We start from the raw sequence: 14612 nt of genomic DNA on the forward strand, positions 1-14612 counted from the left end.
TAACGAGATCCTTGTACTCTTCGTGAGTTCCTGGTTCCTTATTTGTGTTTGGTGCTATTGTAAGATGTCTGTAACTAATAATGGTAATTATTTTTTTCATAATAGCAATATGGGAGGATATGCACCACCGCATAGTAGCTGGAAAGGAGATTTGAATATATCTTACAACGTTGGTCCTGGTTTCACAACAAATTATTCTACAAGGTCAGTTTTGTTTCGTAAGGAAAGCATGCTCGGGATCAGACAAAAACAGGTAGAGCAATAGAATTTGTCCAAAGGTAGAGTGGTTGGTGTTATTTGCATCATTCCTTTGATCATGACCATTTCCTGGGCTAAAATGTGCTCAGTGCAAAGCTTCAGTAGATCTACGTCTTGGGTATGACTGAATTGCTTTAGTTTCCAGCTAGTCTTGAACCTGTTTCATCTGAAAAGCATTTAGCCTTTGACTAACTATTTGATGAAACTGGTTATTTTTGAGAACTGAATTTGTGTGGTTTAAATTCATGTGGGTCCAGCTTCTAGTCTTACCTACTGCCTCCCTCATATAAAACAAATTAACCTACAAGTCGCGTTTTCCAGAAAAGAAGCTTTAACTACAATGTCATTTGTATTGATTCAGCTTCTTTTTAAACTGATTTAGTAATTATAGTTTAGGAGTAGAGACCAGGTGTTTCAATATTGGCTGAGCTATTGCACTGACATCTTATGAACCGTTTGACCTTTTCCCTATGTCTTAGTCATAGCACATGAAAAATTCTTTCTGAAAAATATACAGGCAACCCTTCAGGATGAGTTGTACCTCCAGCTGAGTCGTAGATAAACAAAGTTTCTTGATGCAACTCAGGTTGTCTGATTTTCTGCTTCCTGAGCTGACACATCAGTATTGACTGTGCTGGAGTAATTTCTTATTTGCACCAACCTCTAGGTGATCAGAACTATTTACCTTTTTAACGTTAGATGGTTTAAATATTTCTTTCACTCTTCCAAATTTAAAAACTATCTGCTAGCAAATAAAAAAAATATTCTTTGAATTTGGAGTTCTGAGCCTGTTATCCATATAAATCTGACTGACGTCAATAACAGTGTGTAGCTTTCAAGGGCTAAATGCTGTTCTCAATTGCACAGGTATAAATCCAGAAAAAATACACTGACGTCTTTTCAGATTTGTTTTGGTTTCATGGAGGGTAAATTTGGCTGAAATAGTTCCCTTACAATTTATACTTGTACGCTTTTGAAAGGTGTCAAGGTGTTTTATTATCTAATCTGGTGGATTTTCTCTTTGGATTTTCTTCCCGATACACTAGAAAGGTGAAAATGCACATTCATAGCCACAATGAAATAACAAGGATTTACAATGTGATTGGTACCATCAGAGGCACAGTGGAACCAGGTAAAGTCATTTGTCTTCAGTGTAATGTGAGCGTGCAGTGACGTCTGCATGCGCTTCATAGTTACAAGGGGGAAATGGGGAATATAGTTTTCTCTGAAATATTGCACTATGTGATCATTGGTGTTGAAACATTTATTGCATCAGCTTTCATATGGTTCTGGGTACGTCAGCACTTTCACTGTAAATGCTGATTTTCAAGGGGACGTCATAACCAAGACAGAAATACTTGTCTTCAGGCAAGTAACCTTGCAGTGGGAAGAATATTCTTAAGTGGATATTCTTCCCTACTAACATGGCAATGGATTCCATCGGAAGACATCATATCCACCACTATTGACTTTTTAGCTGTCTTACAGTCTCTTGTAACCAGTGTGATTTTACACTCTAAAAACCCAGCGATACAGACACGCCTAGGATCATGATAACATCATTTAACTTGTAACTGCAGCACTTCCCTGTTAACTATTAACCATATTATAGTAGCACAGAGGTTTAGCCTGACTTTGATCTTATTAATTACATCTCTGTATGATTTGGACAAGCCTTTTTATGATCGACTGTATACATATGCAGAGAAATACTGCATTCAGCACACCTTAATGTTGTGAGTTGGCATGCTGTATAAATAAAATTAGTAGATCAGCTTTATCATGAAACATACTATTGTAAATATGGAAAGATGCTTCTATCCAGAGGAAAACTGTGGTATTTCTAGTAATAGAAGTAACATTATGGAATTTAGGAGGTTTAAGTCTTATGGGATCAAGTTATTGTGTTTCACAAATTCTTTAGCACTAGCTGAAAATGCAGAAACATGTCTTTGGAGATTTAAAATGTCTTTTGCCTTTCTGTCCTATATATTATAAACAATCAAAGCTTTGCTGCCTGACATCTACATGAAAAATCAGATATTACTTCCAATTAACAGCTCTATGGCAGGAAAAAAGTTTTTCTAAGTAAACCTCCATGATTACTTTCTCTAGACAGATATGTCATCCTGGGAGGCCACCGTGACTCTTGGGTATTTGGTGGCATTGATCCTCAGAGTGGGGCAGCTGTGGTTCATGAGATTGTGAGGAGCTTTGGAAAACTGAAAAGGAAAGGTAATGTGATGAAAGAATAAAGCACACCAAAATCACTGCTCTCAGCAGTGCCCATTGATTTCTCTGGGATTTAAGCATATGCTTAAACACATATATCTCACTGATCTCTTGAATAAGCATGCTGCTTTGCAGCTGGTAATTAGTTCCAGTTACAACCTTGGTATATGTGAGGTACTTCTGCTCAAGAGAAAGTACACCTAAAGGAAAACAAACACAAAATGGGGCATACTAAAATAAATATGACATTTGAGTACAATTGATTAGTGTGTATTTGAGGCTGGTCAGACCGGATGTTTCAGTGGTCCTATAAAATTGATATAGTGGTGGACTGAGCAAGGCTTCATCAGAGCAGCATCGAGAACCTTCTCAGCACTTCAGCTGTAGTTTGGAGACAGACCCAAGAATACATAAAGCATGTCTGTATAATGCAGAGAATGAGCTGTGCAAACATAGTAGGAGGTAATGGTTAAAAATACCTCACGCCTAGTTTCAGTAGAATAGGAACAAATGCCAACTGTACCAATTTTCTGCTGCTGTCAGAGCAAATGCTGTCTCCCTATCAGCCACGCCATGGAAAGAAGCTCTGACATAACTCAAATACTGTGCTAGAGGAGCTTTCTTTGCCTACCTATTACACTTAAAACCTATTGACATTTAGTTTTTTTTCCATGCCCTCCCCGTTATTCAGTATCAGGGGAAACTGTCTTTGGAATGCAAGCTGGGGGAAAAAAAAAAGGTAAAAAAGAAAGGGAGCAAAAGAAGGAAAGGTTCCAGTAGCCTCAAAGAAAACTTTGGGCAAAGATACAGAGGCAGGGCAATAGAGCCTGTTCCATTTGGCCTGGCTTTAAATTGAATGCAGAACTTCAAGTGAAAGATCTTTCTTTTGAAGGTGATCTGTCAAAGTTACAGGGAATTCCTTAGGTTTTTAAATCTGGCATTTGGGAGACAGGTCAAAGAAATTCAGTAATAGATACGAAAACATGCCAAACACTTTTTTGTCAAAGTAGACACTGGTATACAATGTGTACTGAATTGAACAGAGCAAAAAGAGTAGAAAAGCTTCCTTTCAAGGATTTGTGTACAAGCACTTTTTTTTTCCTTGTTCAGAGTTTCACATTTTTGAAAAATTTCTTGCAATTAAAGCTGAGAGAAGAAAAGAAATACATTATTTGGCACAATATTGAAGTAGAAGTGATACTGCTACAAAATTAGCAAACCATGATTAGATTAGATTAGATTAGTGAAGAAGGTGGTGTAGAGTTCCTTAAACTAAGGATAAATTATAAGCCCCCAAAAAATGACATTTGTTTTCACATTAGTTACCATGTAACAAGCAGTCTGTCTTTCATACAGTTTTCGTGGTCTTTTATGGCAGGATGGAGCCCCAGGAGAACAGTGGTATTTGCAAGCTGGGATGCAGAGGAATTTGGCTTGTTAGGATCGACAGAGTGGGCTGAGGTAAACCAATAGTATTCAGAGAGAAACTTTCACAATGGCAGATCTTTGAGAAATCTATACCAGAAAGCAACACTTCTTCCCTCCCTCCCTCTCTCTTTCTTAAACACACACACACTCTTAAGTTTCCTTTTGAACTACCAAGAATATATGGTTCCTTGCAGTGTATGTCTTTCCCTGAAGCAGCTGTTACTTCTGTGGATGGGAAAACAGTTCACAGCGAAAAAAAAGTTCATCAGCGTTTTCTTCCTCTTTTCCTTCTCGTAGGAAAATGCCAAAGTGTTGCAAGCACGAGGAGTGGCTTACATCAATGCAGATTCCTCCATTGAAGGTACATGGTTTTGACTTGTGTTTCACAGGAATAGTGATGGTATATACAGGTGACTGGGAGGCATTTTGGCTTGGAGATCCGTAAAAGCTTCAACGTGATAATATTGTTGCATTAGTTCGGGAGTAGATATGGGGGCAAATTGTGACCCAGATTCGTGAAGCATCCTTCAGATACTCCTGTTGCTTCAGGGAAGAAGTCCATTACAGTAGCTACACTATCTGGGAAGTCATGGGAAGGGACAAGAAGTGTTGTGCCCCTGTGAGCAGTTCTATAGCAACTCTGTAGAGCCATCTTCTCCTCTTACAGCTTGTGTAATATACATAGGGACATAAGAAAAGGTCTTCAGGGTTTCTTCGAAAGCTGGTTTGTAATTCATCCTAACCAATACAAATGCACTGACAAGATCACAGGAGAACTCTTCTGCAGGAAGAAACTTGTTCCTTGTAGACAGCGTAGCTCTCTTGTCCCTTTCTTATGAACAAATAATGGCATGAGGTTTCAGCTGAGTAGAACTTGCTTCTTTGGATAAACAGTTTTTCCTGCTTTTTAGGAAACTACACGCTACGAGTGGATTGCACACCACTGATGTACAGACTAGTGTACAGTCTGACTAAAGAGGTAATACCGCTTGAACTTTTTAGCCAGCATGTTCAGTGCTCACTTACTGAGTGGGGCTCTGTGTATAAAATATGGTGTTAGATGTTTCTTTCTTTTCTAACTGCAGTACCCCTTTTAAGACAATAGCTAAGTTACTGGAGTTTTTTTTCCAGGAGTAGCAAAGGGATTTTAAGCTTATATCTTTAAATTATTAGCTATTCAGGATTTATGGATTTTACCACTCCTTCTGTGAGCGTAGTCCTTCTAAGAACAGGAGAATGAAAAAATGCCATGAGCCAGAGGACAGAACTAAGCACAGACTTGGCCGCCCAGCCCAACTACTGTGGTGCCCATGGTAATGGGAGACTGACTCCCTTTAGGCAGGAGGAGAAGAAGGTAGGCTTGCCAAAGTGTTGTTTGTAGCAGGATGTGACAGGTTTGGTCAATGTGCTCAGCTTCAGTGTATCCTGTTAGATATTCATTGGCTCTGACCGTGATGCTCTCACACGTGTTTGTGTGGCACACAAAATTATAAGGTAGAGCCCTTTCTCAGCAAATAACCTCAGCATCTTAGATGTAAGATGTTCCTTGCTTTGAGAGTAGGTCTTAGAGGCTGTCATTAAGTGCTTTTTATTTCTGGGGTTTTTTTCTGTTCATCTGTATTAAAGCATGAACATTTAATTAGTATTCTGTGTGTGCGTTTTATATACATATATGTAATGTACATTTAACTACTGTATATAGTCTATGAAATTACTATATCTGTCTCTTCCAGGGTTGGTAATTTTTTGTCTCTTGGAAGAGAAAGTACCATTAGACTGGTACAAAAGTAAAGGAAATGTCGTAATTCAGTATAATCCTTTTCTGGCAATTGAAAAACAACAAATAAAACTTAACTCTGTTAAAATTAGGTGCCCAAATAAAGATATTTCTGTCCTGAACTGCAGAAGAGCTGATCACCTGCAATTCCCATGGCAACCTGTGCTAAGGGCAGGTATTCAGAATGGTCAGAAAATCGGCTCAGCAGAGCCTTCGTTTGGACACAAAGAGCCATCATTAAAGTGTTGACCTAAATACCAGTAGACATGGTTGGGTGACCCCTCCTTGAGCTGGGAAGCAGCAGCAAAGGCTGATGAACGCGTGTAGCCGCAGCTCGTTGGCAGCTGATGTCTGAAGAGAATGCTGATTGGGAAGCAGGTCCTGTGTGTTCCCATCCCAAGTTAATCTGTGGCAAAAAAGTGTTAACGCTGTTCTATGAACAATTAGCTTCATGACCAAAAAGCAAATATATTAGTTTTATTTTGATTTCTATTGTGGAGTAATTTTAAATAGTAGATATAGATATTAATAATAAAATAGATAGCAATAATCTCGAATTAATTAAAGATTAAACCTCATATGCCTCTCAACAAAAAGGAAAGATGAAAAAATACCCACAGTGTTTAACCTGCTCAGTAGGTAGTCTGAAAAGAGTGATAAAAATGAACTTTAGGATGATCATGATTTATATACTTCTGTAGCAGCTATGATGACATAAGCACCAAGTACTGTACACTTTGCCCTTCTAAGGTTACTGCTGCATCCATGAAAATAATTTTTGTGAACTAAACCAAGGTAGAAACAGTTTTGAATTAAGCCAAGACAAAATTGAAATTTCCTGATGAAGTGAAACAAAAAGTTTTGGTTTTATGAGGGATTTTGGTGTTTAAATTAAACGGCTGAAAATCTCATAAAGCGTATCAAAATGTAAATATTTACTTGAAATGTTTTACTTTCCCTGTGTTCTCTTCCATCTAAAAGTACCTATTTTTAGCAAATAAACTAGTCCTCTGGAAAATGCTATGCAACGGAAATGCAGAAAAGTGGAGGGACTTAAGACTGTGATGTATTCATTACCCTAAGCTATACTTTACCTGATGACAGGCTGTAGATTTGTTGCTTGGTAACATTTAAAATTGTACCTTTTGTCATTTTTTACAATATACTTTTTCTAGATACCAAGTCCTGATGAGGGGTTTGAAGGAAAATCTCTTTATGAGAGCTGGTATAAAAAAAATCCATCAAGAGAATATAAAGAGGTCCCCAGGTCAGTGACAAAAGAAAATAAATTATATACCAAAAGTTATTATAACTTGCAGAGTGTGGATTTTAAAGAAATATCCACTTGAAAAACTGAACACCTAAAAGAAATGGTGATTCTCACCTGGTATAAATTTCAGAGTTACATTGATAGCAGCTGATACGCTATTGTACAACAGTTTTGTGGGTTTGCCTTTGTAACATGAAAAGTAAAGTGTTCATGTAGTTTACAGAGATTTAAACAAATAAGGGTGGTATGCGCAAACCAGCGGCAGGCACACAAGATGCTAACAGCAGCTTTCCCTTGTACTTGCTTCCAGTCATAGAATCATAGAATCTTTAAGGTTGGAAAAGACCTATCCTGCAGTTTGGGTGGCTGGGGAGCACACCAGGCAGGTTTTTACAACACTCTCCTTCAAATTTACCAGGGTTTCTCTATAGAATCTCAAAGACTGATACTATTCCATGGAGCCATGCTGCAACTGTTGTGATTTCTCCGAGTTGAGAACTTGGGATAGTGGAAGATAGGAGGAAGGCCACTGGGTCTTCTCAATGATTAGAGACAGTGAGTTAAATTCTTCTCTTCAGAGTTTGATTTCTATGACCCTGAGAATGATGACTCTGCTCCTCTGAGAACACAATTGGTGAGCTGCATGTAATGTGGGGGCCACAGGCAATTCATGATATATTGACAGGAAGAGCAGACTAGGGAAGGACTGTGTAGTGACTGCGACTGCAGAACAAATAACTGAACAGTACTTGGAAGCAAACTAAAATTATACTTCAAATATTGTCACTCAAGGCATTTTCCTCTTTCTTGTTAAAAGAATAAATAAACTGGGTTCTGGCAATGACTTTGAAGTCTTTTTTCAACGTCTTGGCATCGCTTCAGGCAGAGCACGTTACAGTAAAAACTGGGTAAGTCTGTGTCTTTATAATTTTGTCTCCCCTGCAATTGCCTGAATAATATCACCTGTAATTGAGCCATTTAGACTGCCAGCTTTTTGGACTAGTTAATTTGAGTGTGTCAGGGTGGAGACCTAGTTTATTACTAGAACTCTGTGTGCTACTACAACACAAATATTTAATAAATAGTAATGGTCAGCTTGGCGTCAGTCAGACAAAAGAACTTTACTCAGGGTAAATGGATGTGCTCAGAATTACCTGTGGTTGTTGAAGACTTATGAGTGGCCTATGATGATGTTTGAATGGTTTGTAATAATTTATGAAGCTTTGAATTCAAAATGCTGCACGTTTTATGGAGAATATGGGTTTGACTGGAGAAGACTGTGAGATAAGACTAACTGAGGAATCTTCAAGGAGCAATCTATTCAATGTGGTCTTTTCCTCTGAAAAGGCATATCCAAAGTCACAAACAGAAATGACTGTTGAGATCCAAGCAAAGAGAGGAAGGGCAATCTCGCCTTTATTTAGCCAATTAAAAATTATGTGTCTTTTCTTAGCTACCTTGCTTAAGCTCTGTACATGGTCAGTGGAGAGAGGCATCTCCAAATGACTGTCCTTCTCATCATAGGTTAATGTCTGAGAGCCACCGCTGAGCAGTTCTGCTCCTCGGACTGTCTGTAGCAGCCACATAGGATTAGGGTGACCTGAACGCTTAACTTCACAGTGCCTTGAATCCCACAGCAAAGGTTTTCAAGCAAAGCTGAAGTATCCACAGCTGAATAATGACTTTCTTTGGGTTTGTTTGTTTCAGAATGTAGAAAAATATAGCAGCTATCCAGTTTACCACAGTGTTTATGAAACCTATGAAATTGTGGAGAGGTTTTATGATCCCACTTTCAAGAACCATCTGACGGTAGCTCAGGTACGGGGAGGGCTGGTGTTTGAATTGGCCAACTCCGTTGTGCTTCCTTTTGACTGTAGAGATTATGCATCAGCTGTGAGCAACTATGCTCACATCATCTATAATTTGTCAAAGAATCATGAAGAGGAACTGGCAACATACAATGTGTCCTTTGGTACGTACGGTCTTTCATCGCACTTCTCTGCTGTTAATGCTAGCAGTACCTTATCTTAATGTATGTCTTAAGTCATGACCTGGTATTTACCTTGTGCTGTGTGAACAGTAAATAAAACAAGAGCCACAACCTCCAGTGATTTGAAATTTGAGTATTTTGTCACTAGTGTGCCTGTGTAGAGACTGTGCCACTGCCAAGGAAAGCTAACACTTACAGTAGCATGTTCTTTGACCTGTGCATAGTTCGTGTCTTGGTCCCTAAAAAAAAATCACACTGCTTTGCAGCTTTATGGTGCTAGATAATTCTCTGCCCAACACTGATCATAGGATCATAGGATAATACATGTTAGATGAAACCTCATTCAAAGTATGAGGATAGAAGGAACCTGATTCAAAAGATGAGTCAGGCTAGGTCAGCCTAGGACTCTAGGTCAGCCTGCCCAAGGCAGGGTCAGCTCTGAGGTCATACCACCTTGCTCAGAGCTTTATCTTGAAAACCTCCAAGGACAGAAACTACAGAACCTCTCTGGACCACAGTGCTTGACTGTTCTCAGGGTGAAAAATATTCTCCATATATCCAGTCAGAATTTCTCTTGTTTCAGCTTGTGGGCATATGATGGCAAGTGCAAGCACCATGAGGAGTTTGCCTCAGGCCTTGGTCAGGCAGGAATGGTTCATCCCTGTGCCACAATAGGCATCTTGTGCTAGCATGTGAAATTTTATTTCATGTTATAGGGATTCACAATATGCCTTCTGCCTGAGAAGCCTTATTTTATTGGCAGCATTATACACTACTCAGTTTAGGACTTGGCTGCTAATGACCAATATTGGGTACATGTGCACACACACACACATGCTCTCAGTCTTTCTCAAAACTGCATGTGTGGAGGGACATACCAATAAAACATAGGTTGTTGGGATTTATAAAATCTCAGACCTACCTGAATAGTCTGGTTCTGGCATTCCATGCTTTAGTTTTTGGTGTCTCTGTACCTTCTTCAAGGAGCAAACAATAATTAATATTCACAAACATACTGACTTCTATGGTCTCCTAGGCAAGTTTCCACACAGAATTACATAGTTTTTAATGTAGGAATATGGGGTCATCTGATTTTTATTCAGTGAGAATTGACAGATCATGATCACAGTGAAAGATAAAGCTTTAATTTGAAGAATTTGCTTTGTTACATTTAACAAATGTAATTCCTTCAGAATTTGATGTTAAATACTTCCTTCCTGCTCCCTCCAGATGCTCTCTTTTCAGCTGTGAAGAATTTTACAGAAGTTGCTGCTAGCTTTCATGAGAGACTGGAACAAATAGATATCAATAAGTAAGTTTAACTCTTTCTTTTCTTTAAGTCAAATACTCCATGTAGTCCTCTGGGCTCAGAGGGTATAGTCTTCACTTCCATTTAGTCCTCTGAATAACCTTGGTGACAAGTGACTGTTAGTCATTTGTTTCATTATAAGTCCTTATGGTTTCTTGTCTTTAAGGATCTGGTTACTCTAGGAAACAAAGTATAGAAATGTTGAATTAGTGGACACCAGAGACACTGCAGAGCCTGGGAATCTAGCCATGTTAGCTTTGAAAAGTGTCCAAGCTTATTAGTGTCAATTCTTGACAGGTTTTAGTTGAGGAACTGTGCCAGGATGGTACATGGATGTGACTAGAATGCTGGTTAGCATGAGCAGAGCCAGCTCAGGTGTGTAACTCCCTCCAAGTAGACACATCCTAAGATTTTGTTACTGAATTATAATTAAAGAATAAATGTTGACTTGTGGTCTTTCTTTGCCAGCATGCTGGTTTTCAAGATACTAGTACCACTTAATGAAAAAAAAAAATATATATACCATGATTGTAGCTGTGGCAAGCTTTTTGGTGAGCTTTCCCCAAATTCTATGCACCACCTGTGCCAAAAGGCCTAATTTGCACTTGTCTTAATTCTTAATTTATTCTTTGGAGACCATGCCCAGAATAAGAAACTAAACTTCCTTTTACATATACATATGTGTAAGTTACATTTCTTGGGAAGAATCTAATTTAGCCATATGCTTACCCTTACGGAAGACTAAGTGAGAATAAAAGCCATCTTTTTAATGGCAGCAACTTTCAAGAAAAATGAGTTAATAATTTCTTATGTAAAACATGACATTTATGACATACGACATGTATGTGACATTTTCAGAATGGTTCCATTGATGGATGGCCTAAATCTAAGCTTTAATTCAAGGAATCAATTTCAGTTTCCATTTTACACTAATGTAAATGTGAAACAATTTCATTGACGGTAGTAGAGTTACTCCAGGTTTACAGTGACATGAATTTTACTATTTGTTCTTGGTGAGTGCCTTTGAAGCACTACAGTAGGTTACTTTGGATGTAAACTACCAAACCCACATATATTCAGTATAATCTTCTTCACAGTTCTTTTATTTGTTAAGCATCAGTAGTATGCCCAGAGCTATTCTAAGCACACAAGACACAGATGGTCTCTGCTCTAGGGAATTTACAATCTGCCATCAGAAAAACACAATTCTGGGATGATTCAATAGATGATTCTAACATCACAAGGTTCCTGTTTCTCAGATGTTGTGATTTTACATAAAAATAAGTGTGATATTATTGAAGTAATTTGCTGCTGGCTGGCTTTGTGGAAAAGAGTGTCTTCAGAAATCTGTGGTACAAAAGAAAAGAATTGTCTGCCTAAGCCTCCTAATGAAGAGGAGATACAGGAATACGATGCAACATGAGAGAAAATACCTGAAAGTCTGTCGTCTTTGACACTATTCCTTGACCTTTAAAAGCAGCTTTAAGAGACTTTTCAGGTTATGAACCAGACTTCCTCACAGTACAGATCTGCATAATTCTGTTGTGCGGGTTAGCTGACATGGGCTGTCTTCTGTGGGCTATACTTCAAGTTCATCATTTTGGATCTAATGTCCTTCATAAATCCAGAGCTATGTACATTGGGGCTTGGGATGAGAGTGAGCCAAACACTAACAGTTAAACATATTCTTTTATTTTCTTTTTAGCCTAATTGCTGTTAGATCACTAAATGATCAGCTCATGTTTCTAGAAAGGGCTTTCATCGATCCTCTTGGATTACCTGGCAGGCCATTCTATAGGTAAGAAAGGCTTATTTTTCACTTTCAGCATGGAGTACCCTATTAGAATTCCTTTAAAATTTACAGGTCTCTAAATGGAATTGTAATGATTTTATTCAACATGGTAAAAGTAGATTAAACAGGAGAAATAAGATTGAAAAGGGAAAATAACATGAGGGAAAACTTCAGTGAGATACATCGTACAGAATGAGGAAGAGTCTTGTTTGAAGCCTACTCAGTTCAGTAAACTCGTTTCCATTGATTTCAGTGGACTTCTAAACAGATCTAAAAGTTTGTCCCTGGACTCAGTTCACGTAATTTCAGTGGTAAAGGATCTTTAGGAAGTTATTATTATTTGAAAGTGAAGTAGGGTATAATTGAAATATCGACAATTTGATTGATTATAGCAAAACAGTAATGGCAGCAAATACAGTGTAGAGGGCAGTACTTCAACAGCAATGGATTCAGTAGTTCTGTCGTCCAGTTCAAGAAGTAGATCTTGTTTGCGAGGCAGAATAGTCAAGTCTAGCTTTTTGGTCCTTCTACCAATCTGCCTAATTCAGAACAGTAATCTTTCCACTAAAGAGTTCCACTAAAGAGTAACTGTAGAAAGGGAACTTACGATCTACAGTCCTTGTACCCCTCATAGCTTCTGATTAAAAATCTGTTGAGCAGAGTATCTTGTTAAAGCCCTGGCTTTCCTACCTCAAAGCATGCCTGTATCTGTTGGAGGTTGTGGATATCTGTGAGAAGAGAAGCTGGCTTTTTTTTGTCTTTCCATTTCATCTAAAACGAGGGAAAGGAAAATACTTTAGTCAATTTTATCTCAAGTCTTCTCAGTTATACAGTTCTGGAATTCACATGGAATAATTTAGCTTATGTTATTTACTTGCTCCATGGATGATAGGCACTATCACTGCAATAATCTTGTTTATTTACATCTTCAATTTCAACAATTTAACAGATGTATAGAAACAGATTAATTTTATTCAGAAAATAATATGCTTTATTTTCCTAATGCAGAATATTGTTATTTTTTTCCCTTAACTTCCCTACAGACATGTTATCTTTGCTCCAAGCAGCCACAACAAGTATGCAGGAGAATCATTCCCAGGGATCTATGATGCCATGTTTGACATTAAAAACAAAGCTGATCAACATGAAGCCTGGAAAGAAGTTGAGAGGCAGATTTCCATTGCAGCCTTCACTGTACAGGCAGCAGCAGAAACACTTAAAGAAGTAACATAAATATCAACAACATGATCATCAGCGAAGACTATGTATGACACGTTGCAGAAGCCTTAAAAATGAAGCATTTAAAAACACTAAGAGGATTATTACAAAGAACACAAAATAAAAAAAAATCTTTTTCTTTGCAAATAATATATCCAAGTGTAATGCACTTAGCGATGTTAACAAGGTAATGTACTCCATTCAGAGAGCTCAGGCTTTAGACAGCTTCTGAAGTGAGGGTGAAAAAGTTTCATCTTTTATCTCAGCTCCATATTTTAAGTATTGCTAACCACTGGATTTATTGATTTTTGCCAGCTTGATTATTATAGCACTACTCATAGTGCATTAGGAAACCAGAAGTCATTTCATGTTTCTGTCAGTTTCTAATTTCGTTATTGGCTTTTTATTATTCACTTTGGAGTTGTATAACTATACTCCAAGACAGACCTTTCAGCTCTCCTTCTACACAAAGATACATATGAAGATGGGAAAACTGCCACATACTGTGTGAGGGATGTATAATGATCATAACAAGTTTTGGGCAGCCAGCCCAGAACACTCATCCATGACGTTCTTCTCTTCACATGCTGAGGCTTGCAGCTGTTTGCAAATAAAAATAAGCAAGAAGCCTTCCAGTCACCAGAGTAAAAACAAGGCAATACATCTTGTCAGACATGTAATCATCTCACAAAACATGTCTTTCAAGATGAGGACCAACTTTTATTCTTTTATCCAAAATCTACCCTTGCTATGCCATGTCCATATCAAGGTATTTGTAATATGAAGACAATTACAAGCAAAGAAAATTCATCACATCCTTAGTTTGAAAGGATACTAAATTATTACCATCTGAGTCTGTATTTCTCAATTTGGTGCGCAGCTTATTCTTACGGCAGTCTGCTCAAAAGACTACAATGGGACAACCGAGATCAGACAGAGAAGACTCGGAAAATCAGATCCCTTCATCTGCCACTCTGCCACTAGAGGATTACTAACCTCTTGCACAGCAAATATTTTGTGTAATTTGATCTGCCATTTCAGCTGAGGCCTCCATCACGTCTTAGAAGACGATCCCGTGATCTGATGGACTTGAGCGTCGCGGTAGATTTTTTGCTTTTCCATAAGACCTCATTTAGTCATAAGTATTTCTGCTCTCCACATTAAAACCATTTAGGCAAGTCACTATAATTAAGTCATTGTTTTACTTAGCTGTTGTTCTTCCTCATAGAATAATCCAGTTTTCCAGGTAATGGGAAATGCTTTTATGCCCACAGTTATGGCTCAGTTATTTTCATATTTTTATGACAGTGAAGCCCCCGGGGAGGCCGGCTGTGCCCC

The 14612-nt window shown here is 38.2% G+C and overlaps 1 protein-coding gene across 1 annotated transcript; it reads left to right on the forward strand.

The window, feature by feature from the left end:
• Nucleotides 1–109: 109 nt before the first annotated feature.
• LOC104613666 (putative N-acetylated-alpha-linked acidic dipeptidase) lies at nucleotides 110–13280 on the forward strand (the record flags this gene model as incomplete). The annotated part of the gene is made up of 12 exons (XM_010294192.1): nucleotides 110–204; nucleotides 1305–1390; nucleotides 2374–2493; nucleotides 3869–3951; nucleotides 4216–4279; nucleotides 4830–4897; nucleotides 6871–6962; nucleotides 7783–7873; nucleotides 8673–8937; nucleotides 10186–10267; nucleotides 11970–12062; nucleotides 13100–13280. Coding segments are annotated over exons 1-12 (1320 nt in total), but the record flags the coding sequence as incomplete, so codon positions are not given.
• Nucleotides 13281–14612: the final 1332 nt, after the last annotated feature.

This window comes from Phaethon lepturus, unplaced genomic scaffold (genome assembly GCF_000687285.1).
Source record: "Phaethon lepturus isolate BGI_N335 unplaced genomic scaffold, ASM68728v1 scaffold46999, whole genome shotgun sequence".
NCBI lineage: Eukaryota > Metazoa > Chordata > Aves > Phaethontiformes > Phaethontidae > Phaethon > Phaethon lepturus.